We start from the raw sequence: 15,103 nt of genomic DNA, 5'->3' as shown, positions 1-15,103 counted from the left end.
CCCCACAGGCCCCCAGCTCCAACATTCTCCTCCAGACACGGCACAAAGTGGCCCCACCCGGCGCCAGAATTTGCTGTCCGGGCCTGGGCTGGGTCTGAGCCTCTGGGAATGGAGACCTGGGGGCAGGGATGAGTCTGAACGTTTTGGGGGTTTTGAGGAGCCAGCTGGCTCTGAGGTCAGCGCTGGGAGGGCTAACGGAGGGGCTCAGGGTAGGTGAGCAGCAAAGGCAGCCCAAGCCCTTGGGGCCGGACTAGAGTCAGGTTTTTGGAATGGGTTCCAGTTACAGCTGCAGAGCTCTCCCTGCGCCCCCACCCCCTGCAGCCCACGGGCAGACCCCCAGCGTGCAGGTTCTCCTTACTATGTGCAGCTGCAGATAGTCCCCCAGCCCGGAGGCGCTGTCCACCCGCACCAGGATGGCATTCTTCTGGTGCGTGCTGAAGCCCACAGCCAGCCGGTCGGCTCGTGTGCTGGGCCGGTCGTTGGGCGGCCAGGTGTAGGTGATAAGCGCCCCACCCTTCCCAAAGATGTACGTGGTGCCAGCTGTGGGAGTGGAGAGAGACAAGGTTAGAGAGGGGATTCTGGCAGTGGGCAGCCCCCTGCCAGACAGGAAAATCAGACAGGGCTGGGGGTAGATCCCAGGAGTCCCGGCTCCTAACCCCATTCTCAGACCCCAGCCAGAGCCAGGGCAGACCCCAGGAAGAGCTGAAGACAGGGCTAATGCACTTCAGTCTTGCTACCCCGCTGCATAGCAAATCCAGTCCCAGAGGCTGCTTAGCCAACGCTCCCGACTGGACAGTGCTGCCAGTGGTGTCCGGTCCGTTTAACTGGGAACGCTGGCAAACCTATGGCCAGTCCAGCAGCCATGTCTCCTTCACTCAAGGAGTGACTGGGCCAAGGAGCCGCCCCAGCCCGCAGGTGTAAGTCAGCCCAGCCACAGCCCCCAGGTGTTCTCAGTACAAATCCTCCTCCCCCCACACAGCGACCAAGGGCCAAACAGGCCCCTTCATTCCTTTCTGCTTTGCCTGAGTGAGATGAGAGAGACCCCAGAGCGCACCAGCCTCCCTGCCTGCACGGATACCCCAGAGCACCAGACAGACAGGTCAGATCCAGGCAGCTCACCCCCACCCCGATACCATCTCCGTCAGAGCTGGCACAGACACGGCACACCCCCAGCCCAGCTCCAGCCCCCTCAGCCAGGGCTCAGGCACTTTTCTTAACCAAAGCTGGTTTGGAGGGGACTGAACTGGTGCCACTTCGCGATTCACAGCAGAAGGGCTGAGGATGGTGGGAGGCGGCTGGCAAGTACGTGTCTGTCCATGGCCCAGCTCTGATCGCGGGCGGGGCTGAAATTCCCTCCAAGTGGCTGTGGAAAAAATACTTTGCAAAACCCAACCCCCAAATCAGGGGCTTCTGTAGCTGCCACGGAGCAGCTGGGCGCCCAGCCTTGCTCTGCCAGGGCTGTCCAAAGGCCGCTGCAAATGCAGCCAAGGCTCACCGAGCACCATGGTGCTGACCATTGCATCCTGCACTACACTCCTGCCTTTCCCTACCCAGAGGCCTGGAGCGCTCTGCATCACTCACCCTATACGCATGGATGGCCTTGGACTTGCTGCTGAGATACAGCTGCCTCAAGGGGGCTCTGGGCTGCTAAGAGAGCGATCCCTCACTCAGCCGGGAGGAAGAGCTCCTCTTAGGCTAGGGCGGCCCCTGTCTGACAGCACACAGCAATGCTGTAGGAGCGTGGGACAGGAAGGGCAGGGTTATCCTGCCGCCGGGGGGAGTATTGAGGGCAGATGAGGTTACCCCCCATGGGGTCTGCTAGGAGCTGGGACTGGGCAGTGCGGAGGGACCACACATTGATCTCCTGTTCTGTCCATTCTCTCTGAAGCACCAGGCATTAGCCAGTTGGCAGATGGGACATTGGGCTCTACCAAGCACTGGTCTGAGCCAGTACAGCTGTTCCCATGTTCTTATAAACACAGGGCAGGAGAAACGCCGCTCTCACGGACCAGGCCCCGGGCCACGGTTACGTGTGTCGACTGAAGAGGAAAATGGCGGGGGAGGGGGAGGGCGCCTTCAACTGGGTTTTCCATTCTCCCAATTCTCCATCTGCCCCAGCCTCCCCGGCAAGGGGAAATGAACTCCCCCACACACGGCGACTGCAAACACAAGCAAAGACACAGCCAAGCACGCGGCATGCCCAGCACAAGGCAAAGGCACACACATCACTACATTCCCACTCAAAGGAACGCTCCCTAGTGCAGAGGAAAATGCAGACACACTTGGTGTCCACACATACGGGTTGCACTCACATGCACACAGTGCTTTTTTGGTGCCGGTACTTCGGCAGCCTCAGCCATGGGATTGGCTGGAGCGTGGAGCGAGGAGCCAGCTGAGCACCAGCTCCTCTTTTTTTTAAAAAACAAAAAAGCACTGCACGCACATACGTGTGTGTGTTCACATCTGGGATGTACACACACAGTCACGTGTGTTCAGCCCTGAGTTCCCTGCGCACACGCACACACAACCAGGAAAAGGCAAACACACAAACACAGCTGCCTGCATACAAATGCCAATACACTCTCACAGGCTAATGCAAATACCCACAAAGGCACCAACACAAGCATGCACAAGTGGCACACACGCTTCCCCAGGCAAACACTCAGCCCATGCATGCTCGTGCAAAATCACAACTGCACGCATGCTGACTCCATTGCCAACCCTCTCACACACTCCCAACAATTCCAGGACAAACACACACACCTGCTCCACACCAGCCCACTGCCCCAAGGGCTGTAGTGGTGCTGCCACACCCCACCTCCCAGCAGCAAGTCCCCCAACAGCTCTTCCCCTATAGTCTCACTGACGGGAATTGACTTGGGCATGAGACCAGCAGCGTTTCCTGCACTACCTCCTAAAAGCGTCTCCAGCCCTCGCCACAATAACTGGCCCTCTGCCCTGCCCCCAGCCGTTCCTGTCCTGGTGCTCAGGACCCATCCATCAGGTCCAGCACTGACAGCAGAGTCACAGTGGCGCGTTCTGCTGGGTCTGCGAAGGAGCATGGCTGGGAAGATAGATGTGAGGTGCGAGTCAGGACTCTGGAAAGGACAGCTGCAGACAGGGGAGTCAGGGCCCCCGGGGTCCCTTGAGCTGAGTGGGGAGGGATCCTGACAGCCCCTAACCACCGGACCCCACTTCCTTCCCAGAGCTGGGCTTAGAACCCAGGAGCCCTGGCTCCAGTCCCTGCTCAACTCTGCTCCCAGACATGGGCTGCAAACATGGGCCCGGATCCTGGCCTACCCTCCAATGAGGACTTAACGCCTCTTCCCATCCCTCTCCATTTCTGCTGCCCTGTCCGCAGGGCCTCAGGCTCTCCAGCCATGAGTGCGTCAACCCATGAGGCAGAGAGAGGCGAGCTGGGCACTGCAATTGGGCTAAGAGAAGGTGAGGCTGAGTGGCCTGACAGCCTTCTCGCTCTCCTCGAGCCAGGCCGGGCCAGCCCAACCCCTCCCGATCCCCAACACAGGCACCACCAGTGCCCTCCAGCACACATCCTCTGGCCGCAGCCCCGGCTGGCCACAGCCCTCTGCCTCACAGAGCACCCTGGTGCCCCATTGGGCTGGGCCTGAGCCTCACTGGCACACGGCACACAATGGCAGTAAGGCGGGTGGGGATTGCGAAGGGAGGGAAACAAGGTTAGGAGACATGTGAGAGTACAGTACCCGCCAACTCCAGAGCTAGTAGCTCAAGACAGTCCACCTAGTGTTCAGGGTTGAGATGCAGCTACCTCTGGGGTGGGACTTATGGGCTGTTTATACAGCACAGCAATCTTTTGCCAGCTGTGGCGATGCAGCGCCTCTGGAGTAGGGCTGGAGGTGGTTTATACCGGGATCCTTTGTCTGGTGCTGAGATGCTGCTACCTCTGGGGTAGTGCTCAGGGGTTGTTTATAGAGGGATCCAATGCTTGGTGCTGAGACAGATGCTGCTGGGGTGAGGCACAGCCTCCATTTACAGAGTCCCACAGAGCGATGGACATTTGTCTGGAGAAGGAAGTGAAAGAGGGGCCTGTCTGATGCTGCCAGAGGGAGCTGGGAGCCCGAGGAACATGGGTACCAGCTAGCTAAGGGTTTATTGGTATGTCAGCAACTCCTATCAGACCTAACAAACCTCACTGCGTCCAACACACAGCTGTCACAATGCCTGTCCCGATGGTGTTTCGCAGGGTACTGAGTGCAAGCCAGTGCCACACAGGTTATCATTATCGGTGGGAAATGCACATATTGGCTACGTCTACACGTGCAGCCAACATCGAAATAGCTTATTTCGATGTTGCGACATCGAAATTTTTCGATGAATAACGTCTACACGTCCTCCAGGGCCGGCAACGTCGATGTTCAACTTCGACGTTGCTCAGCCCAACATCGAAATAGGCGCAGCGAGGGAATGTCTACACGCCAAAGTAGCACACATCGAAATAAGGGTGCCAGGCACAGCTGCAGACAGGGTCACAGGGTGGACTCAACAGCAAGCCGCTCCCTTAAAGGGCCCCTCCCAGACACAGTTGCACTAAACAACACAAGATCCACAGAGACGACAACTGGTTGCAGACCCTGTGCCTGCAGCATGGATCCCCAGCTGCCGCAGCAACAGCCAGAAGCCCTGGGCTAAGGGCTGCTGCCCACGGTGACCATAGAGCCCCGCAGGGGCTGGAGAGAGAGCATCTCTCAACCCCCCAGCTGATGGCCACCTTGGAGGACCCAGCAATTTCGACGTTGTGGGACGCGGATCGTCTACACGGTCCCTACTTCGTCGAAGTAGGGCGTTATTCCGATCCCCTCATGAGGTTAGCGACTTCGACGTCTTGCCGCCTAACGTCGAAGTTAACTTCGAAATAGTGCCCGACGCGTGTAGCCGCGACGGGCGCTATTTTGAAGTTAGTGCCGCTACTTCGAAGTAGCGTGCACGTGTAGACGCAGCCATTGTGAACTGAGGCCGGGAAGTGGGTGACAGAGCAGAGCAGACAAACAGCTCCTCTGGCAGACAAGTGCGCATCAGTTCTCCTCAGCCTGTCTCTGAGGCAAGCGCAGCCCTGCTCTGCCAACACAACGGAGCCCCCCTTTGCTCGTGAACTGCAAGGGGAAAACGTGGCTCGGAGGACACGACGCTGCCGGGAGGGGGCACAAGATGGCACGCAAGGGGGAAGAGTCGTCGTCTCTGGAGCTCACTGCCAAAGGGGCACTGCCACCATGTGCTGGACAAGATGTGGAAGGAAGTGGCCTCTTTCTCATCCGCCTCTGGGCCAGTGAACAGGAGGCAGCTTTGTTCATCCCTGAAACTTGGCCCCTGGCCCTGGAGCTTGTGACTCTGGCAGGTTGAGAAACAGCTGCAGACAAGGATTTTCACTTGCCTGGGTTCAGTTCAGGCTCCAGAAAGGGCGTTAGCCCGCGTGGGCCACACAACCTGTTGGTCTGATTCTCCTCCAGCTCTCACATCTTAACCTTTGCCAGTAAAGGCACCCGCTCCCATGGGCAGTCGATTCCAAGGCAGGGCTGCTACAGAGGCCCTGAGCCTGAGCTGCGCCAGTCCGGCAGTGCACATGCAATCTCCTTGGAGACGGTGTCCCTGGTTATTTGGTGAGTGTCCAGTGATGGGGGCTGGGTGCAACAGGGAGAGCTGCTGGCGGAGGAACTCGGGGCCTGGCTTGTGTGTGTCACTAGCTGGCTCAAGGGAGGCGAGGTGTGCAGGGGCCTGTACTTCCGGGCTGGTGAGGGACCTCAGTGTCCCTGGGCAGTGCCACAGGAGGCCACCTGTACCACTCCGTGCGGCGTAGCCGCGCACTGGGGCAGCGCTGGCAGCAGGGGAGAGCGCTCCTCGCTGAAGGCCGGGGTTGAAGAGCCAGTCTGGGAATGTTATTTATGAGGCCCCTGTGCGCCTCAGTTTCTGCGCTATGTTGCATGGCTACCGTGCGTGTGCAGGGGCAAGAGCCCATGGTGTCGGTCTGGGAGTCCCTGAGCAGCTGAGGTGTGGTTTTGCTCGAGCAGAGAGACACAGGGCGAGCGTCTCCTCTGCGTCTGGGTGGGAGGAACAGAGCCCTCCAGGAACCAGCTGCAAGGGACCCAGACCAACAAGGGGCCGAAGAGTTCAGGTCTGCCCCAGTGACTCAGAGCCACACTCTGAGCACAGAAGCTGAGCCCAGAACAAAGGACTGACAGGAGGAGCTAGGGGAGAAGCGCAGGAAGTGGCTGGCAGCTCCCACCTGGGAGCCACCAAGGCAGGAAGGCAGACAGAGCCTGACCCCAGGATCAGATCGGGATGGAGGAGACTGTGCTTTAACCTTCAGCTCTCTGTGCTCAGCCATGGGCTGCCTGTGCTGACTCCAGGTGGCTAATAAACCAGCTGCCCTGGGGATGCTGCTCAAGGGTCAGTGGAAATGCCACTTGAGGGGCATCAGTCCCTGAGGGTGCGCAAGGCTCTGCAGGGAGCCTGTCTTGGCTGGGCTCACTGGCAGAGCTCAGGGAAGCAGGAGGGCAGGACCACAGAGGATGAGTCACAGCAGATGGGGAGGCTGCATGGTCCACCCTGGAGGAAGGGTGAGAGCCCTGGGGTCTGGCTCTTCCTCCGAGCTGGGAACCTAGCCCTGAGCCTGTGGATCTGTGAGAGCCTCCTCTGCCCCCCGCCAGTGAGGCAACCCCTAGTGCCACACTGGGGCATTGGAGTTAAAACTGGTGGTGAGGGCCAAGTGACCCCAGCTGGCTCACTTTGGGAGTGTCCCACTGGGGCTTTGGGCTGGCCCTGGCAGTGAGGGCTGAGTGCCTGCTTGCACTGCCCTTGGGCAGAGCTGGGGTACATGGAGGGGCCGGTGGGAGGGGCAGGGGGGGCAGCTCTGCTCTGTGGTCTCCTCAGAGATTACCTGGAAAACTATCAATCCCAGGGCCATACAGGCCCTGCTGCTGCGCAGGGGCATGCGATGCAGCAGGAAGGGAGAGAGGGCAGCAAGGCCCCACAGGAAGGAGGGCCGCTGGCCTGCGGACCTGGATGGCATTTCTTGCCAACAGACAAGTGCAGACCCTCCGATAACACACCGGCTCTCATAGCCCCAGTGCTGCAGAGGCAGCCCCAGCTCTAGACAGACCCCTCCAATAACACACCGGCTCGCACAGCCCTGGCACGGTAGAGCCCCCTTCAGGAACACTCCAGCCCCTGGAGTCCCGGCACTCTACAAGACCCTCCAATAAGGCCAGGTTATGCACCCCCGTCCTGGTGCGCGACCGGGAAATAACAACGCCGACGGCTGCGCAGAGCTGGGGCTAGAACCCAGGCGTCCTGCGTGACTCCTGGCCCCACCCCCTTAGCACTCAGCTGCCTCTGCATTCACACCCCTTCCTGGCAGTGGATTCAAAATAGCCAAGCTGACGGAAAGCGACGCAGCCGGTGGAGGTTCCTACTGCACAGCATCTAATTTGTATGTCATTCCTACCCGGCGCTAGAGCCGGCTGCGAGCCCCCCCAGGCCCCTTTGTTCTCACACGCTCCTCCACCCACTCCCACAGCACCTCTCCACGCCTGGGCTCCCTGCTTGCACAGCTCCCGCCAGACCTCCCCTCCCCGCCCCCACCCCGGTATCGATTTCTTTCATAGCTGCACTCCTGGCTCTGGCCAATGTACTGCCCGGATTGTGCAGAGCTGTTCTGGAGCACAGCTAATAAACAACCAGGGACACAGGGGGAGTAATTAAGCCAGCCCCCCCCCCCAACCACTAAGCCCCCGTCCCCTCCTAGAGCCAGGCACCCCCACTCCCAGCCTACTCTGTCTCTGCGGAAATCAGGGAATTAGCCCCCTTCCAAGTCTGAAATGCTCCCCGCATTGTCCCTGGCTTGGAGGGGCCCTTCTGTGCCCTCTTCCAGCCCCACTTCCCATCCCACGGCGCGTGCTGCCCTCAGGCTGAGGTCTCGGCGCGCCGGCTGGAGGGAGGCGGTGGGCAGACGCAGGAGGTGGCGCTGGCTGGCGTATGGGTACGGCAGGGACAGGCATGCCACCTCTGTCCTTCCCCCAGGTGGGAGAAGGTGCCAGCGGTGGGGGAAGGGCTGGGGCTGGCTTGGGAATGTAGGTCACTGCGATGGGACCACGCCAGCTCTGGCTCTCTCTCTCCGGAGCAGGGGCCCGCGGTGCTAAATAATTCATCTCCCCATCAGGAGCTGGAACGGGGGAGGAGCAGAACCGGCTCTGGGTATGTGTGTGCCTGTAGCGAGAGAGTCCCTGGGAGCGGGGGCTGAGCACCGCCTCTGGGCTGGGGCATGGGGCCGTCTGACATCCCCATACGACGGCGAGCGAGGAGAAGGCTCCCTTCCCGTGAGCCGCAGAGGCAATAGAAGGGAAGCTGGGATGCAATTAGCAGCCCAGGTGCTGGGGTTCATGCGCTGGCTATTAGGGAAAGTGCTGGGGAGGTTTAACGAGCTGCAGGGCATGAGGTCTAGGCAGCCCGTGGGCGGTGACTGGTCGTCCTCTCTCAGCAGCTCTCTCCTCAGGAGCTGTTCTGGCAATCAGCCCTGCATCCCCTACAGACAGGGAGGCTTCCTGCGGGGGGGCGAGGGGCACCAGCCGCACAGGAAGGGGCAGTGGCTGCAGCCCCACTGTTTGGCTGAGGCCCATGGAAGGCAAACTATGCGCAGGGTCCCTGCCTGTTCCTGGCCCAGAGAGGGCCCTGCTCTGCTGGGGAGTTTCCCTGCTGGTGGGGCTCAAGCGTCTGACCGGCAGAAGTGGAAATCTGGACTAAGCTGCCCTGGGGCTCTCAGACCTCATTGGTGGGGGGGCAGGGAGAGAGGGTGTGTACTTATGGATGCAGGAAGGGGGCTGTGGGCAGAGGAGGATGTGGGTGGGGAGGGATGAGAGGGGCGTTTGCCGTACGTGTGCAGAGCTCTGGGTGGGGAGGGATGAGGGGGCGTTTGCCGTACGTGTGCAGAGCTCTGGGTGGGGAGGGATGAGAGGGGCGTGCGCTGTACGTGTGCAGAGCTCTGGGTGGGGAGGGATGAGAGGGGCGTGCGCTGTACGTGTGCAGAGCTCTGGGTGGGGAGGGATGAGAGGGGCGTGCGCTGTACGTGTGCAGAGCTCTGGGTGGGGAGGGATGAGAGGGGCCTGCGCTGTACGTGTGCAGAGCTCTGGGTGGGGAGGGATGAGGGGGGCGTGCGCTGTACGTGTGCAGAGCTCTGGGTGGGGAGGGATGAGGGGGCGTGCGCTGTACGTGTGCAGAGCTCTGGGTGGGGAGGGAAGAGAGGGGCGTGCGCTGTACGTGTGCAGAGCTCTGGGTGGGGAGGGATGAGAGGGGCGTGCGCTGTACGTGTGCAGAGCTCTGGGTGGGGAGGGATGAGGGGGCGTGCGCTGTACGTGTGCAGAGCTCTGGGTGGGGAGGCATGAGGGGGCATGCGCTGTACGTGTGCAGAGCTCTGGGTGGGGAGGGATGAGGGGGCGTGCGCTGTACGTGTGCAGAGCTCTGGGTGGGGAGGGATGAGGGGGGCGTGCGCTGTACGTGTGCAGAGCTCTGGGTGGGGAGGGATGAGAGGGGCCTGCGCTGTACGTGTGCAGAGCTCTGGGTGGGGAGGGATGAGAGGGGCCTGCGCTGTACGCGTGCAGAGCTCTGGGTGGGGAGGGATGAGGGGGCGTGCGCTGTACGTGTGCAGAGCTCTGGGTGGGGAGGGATGAGGGGGCGTGCGCTGTACGTGTGCAGAGCTCTGGGTGGGGAGGGATGAGGGGGGCGTGTGCTGTACGTGTGCAGAGCTCTGGGTGGGGAGGGATGAGAGGGGCGTGCGCTGTACGTGTGCAGAGCTCTGGGTGGGGAGGGATGAGGGGGCGTGCGCTGTACGTGTGCAGAGCTCTGGGTGGGGAGGGATGAGGGGGCATGCGCTGTATGTGTGCAGAGCTCTGGGTGGCAAGGGATGAGGGGGGCGTGCGCTGTACGTGTGCAGAGCTCTGGGTGGGGAGGGATGAGAGGGGCGTGCGCTGTACGTGTGCAGAGCTCTGGGTGGGGAGGGATGAGGGGGCGTGCGCTGTACGTGTGCAGAGCTCTGGGTGGGGAGGCATGAGGGGGCGTGCGCTGTACGTGTGCAGAGCTCTGGGTGGGGAGGGATGAGGGGGCGTGCGCTGTACGTGTGCAGAGCTCTGGGTGGGGAGGGATGAGGGGGGCATGCGCTGTACGTGTGCAGAGCTCTGGGTGGGGAGGGATGAGAGGGGCCTGCGCTGTACGTGTGCAGAGCTCTGGGTGGGGAGGGATGAGGGGGGCGTGCGCTGTACGTGTGCAGAGCTCTGGGTGGGGAGGGATGAGAGGGGCGTGCGCTGTACGTGTGCAGAGCTCTGGGTGAGGAGGGATGAGGGGGGCCTGCGCTGTACGTGTGCAGACCTCTGGGTGGGGAGGGATGAGGGGGCGTGCGCTGTACGTGTGCAGAGCTCTGGGTGGGGAGGGATGAGGGGGCGTGCGCTGTACGTGTGCAGAGCTCTGGGTGGGGAGGGATGAGGGGGCGTGCGCTGTACGTGTGCAGAGCTCTGGGTGGGGAGGGATGAGAGGGGCCTGCGCTGTACGTGTGCAGAGCTCTGGGTGGGGAGGGATGAGGGGCCTGCGCTGTACGTGTGCAGAGCTCTGGGTGGGGAGGGATGAGGGGGCGTGCGCTGTACGTGTGCAGAGCTCTGGGTGGGGAGGGATGAGAGGGGCGTGCGCTGTACGTGTGCAGAGCTCTGGGTGGGGAGGGATGAGGGGGCGTGCGCTGTACGTGTGCAGAGCTCTGGGTGGGGAGGGATGAGAGGGGCCTGCGCTGTATGTGTGCAGAGCTCTGGGTGGGGAGGGATGAGGGGGGCGTGCGCTGTACGTGTGCAGAGCTCTGGGTGGGGAGGGATGAGGGGGCGTGCGCTGTACGTGTGCAGAGCTCTGGGTGGGGAGGGATGAGAGGGGCCTGCGCTGTACGTGTGCAGAGCTCTGGGTGGGGAGGGATGAGGGGCCTGTGCTGTACGTGTGCAGAGCTCTGGGTGGGGAGGCATGAGGGGGCGTGCGCTGTACGTGTGCAGAGCTCTGGGTGGGGAGGGATGAGGGGGCGTGCGCTGTACGTGTGCAGAGCTCTGGGTGGGGAGGGATGAGGGGGCGTGCGCTGTACGTGTGCAGAGCTCTGGGTGGGGAGGGATGAGGGGGCGTGCGCTGTACGTGTGCAGAGCTCTGGGTGGGGAGGGATGAGGGGGCGTGCGCTGTACGTGTGCAGAGCTCTGGGTGGGGAGGGATGAGGGGGCGTGCGCTGTACGTGTGCAGAGCTCTGGGTGGGGAGGGATGAGAGGGGCATGCGCTGTACGTGTGCAGAGCTCTGGGTGGGGAGGGATGAGGGGGCGTGCGCTGTACGTGTGCAGAGCTCTGGGTGGGGAGGGATGAGAGGGGCGTGCGCTGTACGTGTGCAGAGCTCTGGGTGGGGAGGGATGAGGGGCCTGTGCTGTACGTGTGCAGAGCTCTGGGTGGGGAGGGATGAGGGGGCGTGCGCTGTACGTGTGCAGAGCTCTGGGTGGGGAGGGATGAGAGGGGCGTGCGCTGTACGTGTGCAGAGCTCTGGGTGAGGAGGGATGAGGGGGGCCTGCGCTGTACGTGTGCAGAGCTCTGGGTGGGGAGGCATGAGGGGGCGTGCGCTGTACGTGTGCAGAGCTCTGGGTGGGGAGGGATGAGAGGGCGTGCGCTGTACGTGTGCAGAGCTCTGGGTGGGGAGGGATGAGGGGGCGTGCGCTGTACGTGTGCAGAGCTCTGGGTGGGGAGGGATGAGGGGGCGTGCGCTGTACGTGTGCAGAGCTCTGGGTGGGGAGGGATGAGGGGGCGTGCGCTGTACGTGTGCAGAGCTCTGGGTGGGGAGGGATGAGGGGGCGTGCGCTGTACGTGTGCAGAGCTCTGGGTGGGGAGGGATGAGAGGGGCGTGCGCTGTACGTGTGCAGAGCTCTGGGTGGGGAGGGATGAGAGGGGCGTGCGCTGTACGTGTGCAGAGCTCTGGGTGGGGAGGGATGAGGGGGCGTGCGCTGTACGTGTGCAGAGCTCTGGGTGGGGAGGGATGAGAGGGGCGTGCGCTGTACGTGTGCAGAGCTCTGGGTGGGGAGGGATGAGGGGGCATGCGCTGTACGTGTGCAGAGCTCTGGGTGGGGAGGCATGAGGGGGCGTGCGCTGTACGTGTGCAGAGCTCTGGGTGAGGAGGGATGAGGGGGGCCTGCGCTGTACGTGTGCAGAGCTCTGGGTGGGGAGGGATGAGAGGGGCGTGCGCTGTACGTGTGCAGAGCTCTGGGTGGGGAGGGATGAGAGGGCGTGCGCTGTACGTGTGCAGAGCTCTGGGTGGGGAGGGATGAGGGGGCGTGCGCTGTACGTGTGCAGAGCTCTGGGTGGGGAGGGATGAGGGGGCGTGCGCTGTACGTGTGCAGAGCTCTGGGTGGGGAGGGATGAGGGGGCGTGCGCTGTACGTGTGCAGAGCTCTGGGTGGGGAGGGATGAGAGGGGCGTGCGCTGTACGTGTGCAGAGCTCTGGGTGGGGAGGGATGAGAGGGGCGTGCGCTGTACGTGTGCAGAGCTCTGGGTGGGGAGGGATGAGAGGGGCGTGCGCTGTACGTGTGCAGAGCTCTGGGTGGGGAGGGATGAGGGGGCGTGCGCTGTACGTGTGCAGAGCTCTGGGTGGGGAGGGATGAGAGGGGCGTGCGCTGTACGTGTGCAGAGCTCTGGGTGGGGAGGGATGAGAGGGCGTGCGCTGTACGTGTGCAGAGCTCTGGGTGGGGAGGGAGCACAGCGCTGTGGGGGCAGGTGGCTGGGTGCATGAGCCGGGGGTAATGGAGGCAGGGAAAGGTGCTGCCTTCCCAAAACTGCCTCTGTTCCCCTGCTGCCCAGGGACTGCTTGGACTGTGGTGCTGCAGCCTGGCTGCTAGGGGAGGCCTGGGGCTGGCACAGCTTCCCAGCCGCCCGGGATGACAGAGGCCATTGTGTGCCGGCCCAGGGCCGTGGTGGTAGCTGGGCTGTCCAGGGAGGGCTGAGGCCACAGCTGTCTGCAAGGGCTGGGGCTGGGGTCCAGGTGGAACCAAGGCTGTGCAGCCCTCCAGGCACTCTGCTGACCGGGAAGGGTGGGGCCACGCCACTCCGTGGGACAGGGAACTAAGGGTCAGGGGCTGGGGGCAATAACCTGGGGTGGGGGTGGGGCTTGGCTCTGTGAGGCGTGGTGGTGTTGGAAGGGGCAGGGCTAGGACCTGCCTTCCCCAGCTGGTTTTGCACACCCATGTGGCTGTGCATGGGTCTGTGTGTAAAGGTGTACGTGGGGGATACAGAGGGGAGCAGGTAAGTGTGTGCGACTTCCTGCATGCTTGCATGGGTGCATGGGTTGGTGCCATGAGGATACGGGTGTGTGCCTGCACGTGGACCCATGGGGGTACGTGGATGACTGTGGGAGCTCTTTGCGTTCGGGTGTGCGGTGACTCGGGGTTTGCATGTATGAGCGTGAGGTGTCAGGATTGTCAGTGTGTCTCATGCTACCCGTGAGTGCACATGTGAACTCTGCTCTGCTGCTGCCTGTTCTCTGACAGGACCCAGGTTCCCCCTACCACAAGCCCCTAAGGCAGCCCCTCCCTGGTGCTACGTCCTTCTCTTTGGCACTACACTAGGTGGGGGCCCTATCGCCTGTTCCCCAGTACTACACCGTCCGGAGTCCGTCTCCGGTTCCCCGGCACGACGCCGTCCGGGGTCCGTCTCCGGTTCCCCGGCACGACGCCGTCCGGGGTCCGTCTCCGGTTCCCCGGCACGACGCCGTCCGGGGTCCGTCTCCGGTTCCCCAGCACTACACGGTGTGGGGCCTGTCTGCCTAAGTTACCTGTAAACTGCATGGCCACGCAGTGGCCTAGATAGTTCTGCACAAGTGCTCACGGCACCAGTGCGAGGTGGGGAGGAAGCCTGCCCCATCTCCAACCTAGCCTGTCCTCCAGCTTCCAGTGGCCAAGGAAGAGATTGCCTGAACCTGGCGCCTCTCCCCTGGCCTCAATGCAACCATGGCCTTAGCGGCCCAGCCCTGGACCAGGCCAAGTGTCCCGGTCCCCTCCTGGTATGGCCCAGCCCTGGAGCCCCCTGACACAGCCTAGTCCCTGAGCTCGTCCCCACTACTGAGTCCAGAGACTCTGCTGGAGCCCCCCTGCTACAGCCAGAGTGGTGCAGCCCCAGAGCCCCTCCTCACACCCCACATTCTACCTCAGCCCCTCCCCAGAGCCCACACCCTGTCAGAGCCCTTCCACCCCAGCCCTCTTTGCCAGCCGTGAGTCCCTCATCCCCTGCCCTACCCTGGAGCCTGCAACCCCGCTGATCCCTGGCACTTGTGTACCCCAACCCTCTGCCCAGGCCTAACCCCCTCCTAGACTCCGAACCCCTTGGCCCCGCCCCTCCACGTGAATTGCGTTATGTGCACCAATAGGAAGCTGATGCGATACACGTCACTGGCACATAACAAAATTCATTCCACTCACAGATGGGAAAAAGTAGAGGGAACACAGTCATCACCCCGGCCCCGGTGCTGCTCCACCTGGTCCCCGTCTCCCCTGCCCCAGTGCTGCGCCATCTGGTCCCCATCACCCCTGCCCCAGTGCTGCTCCACCTGGTCCCCGTCACCCCTGCCCCAGTGCTGCGCCATCTGGTCCCCATCACCCCTGCCCCAGTGCTGCTCCATCTGGCCCCCGTCTCCCCTGCCCCGGTGCTGCGCCATCTGGTCCCCATCACCCCTGCCCCGGTGCTGCTCCACCTGGTCCCCGTCTCCCCTGCCCCGGTGCTGCTCCGCCTGGTCCCCGTCACCCCTGCCCCGGTGCTGCTCCACCTGGTCCCCGTCTCCCCTGCCCCAGTGCTGCTCCGCCTGGTCCCCGTCTCCCCTGCCCCAGTGCTGCTCCACCTGGCCCCCGTCACCCCTGCCCCAGTGCTGCTCCATCTGGTCCCCATCACCCCTGCTCCGGTGCTGCTCCACCTGGTTCCCATCTCCCCTGCCCCGGTGCTGCTCCATCTGGTTCCCATCACCCCTGCCCCAGTGCTGCTCCATCTGGTCCCCGTCTCCCCTGCCCCAGTGCTGCTCCACCTGGCCCCCGTCTCCCCTG

General features: G+C 62.8%; 1 protein-coding gene across 5 annotated transcripts in view; it reads right to left on the bottom strand.

Annotated features, from left to right (window-relative positions):
• NRXN2 (neurexin 2) overlaps positions 1-15,103 on the bottom strand; it is a 302,332-nt gene that overhangs the window by 98,241 nt on the left and 188,988 nt on the right. For all 5 annotated transcript variants that reach the window (XM_075005502.1, XM_075005503.1, XM_075005504.1 and 2 more), the window contains one exon: positions 359-540. In XM_075005502.1, the coding sequence (XP_074861603.1) occupies positions 359-540 (182 nt within the window). The remainder of the gene's footprint in view (positions 1-358; positions 541-15,103) is intronic.

Source organism: Carettochelys insculpta, chromosome 11 (genome assembly GCF_033958435.1).
Source record: "Carettochelys insculpta isolate YL-2023 chromosome 11, ASM3395843v1, whole genome shotgun sequence".
Classification (NCBI taxonomy): domain Eukaryota; kingdom Metazoa; phylum Chordata; order Testudines; family Carettochelyidae; genus Carettochelys; species Carettochelys insculpta.
The sequence above is the reverse complement of the archived record's forward strand: the minus strand, read 5'-3'. Positions and strand labels throughout refer to the sequence as shown.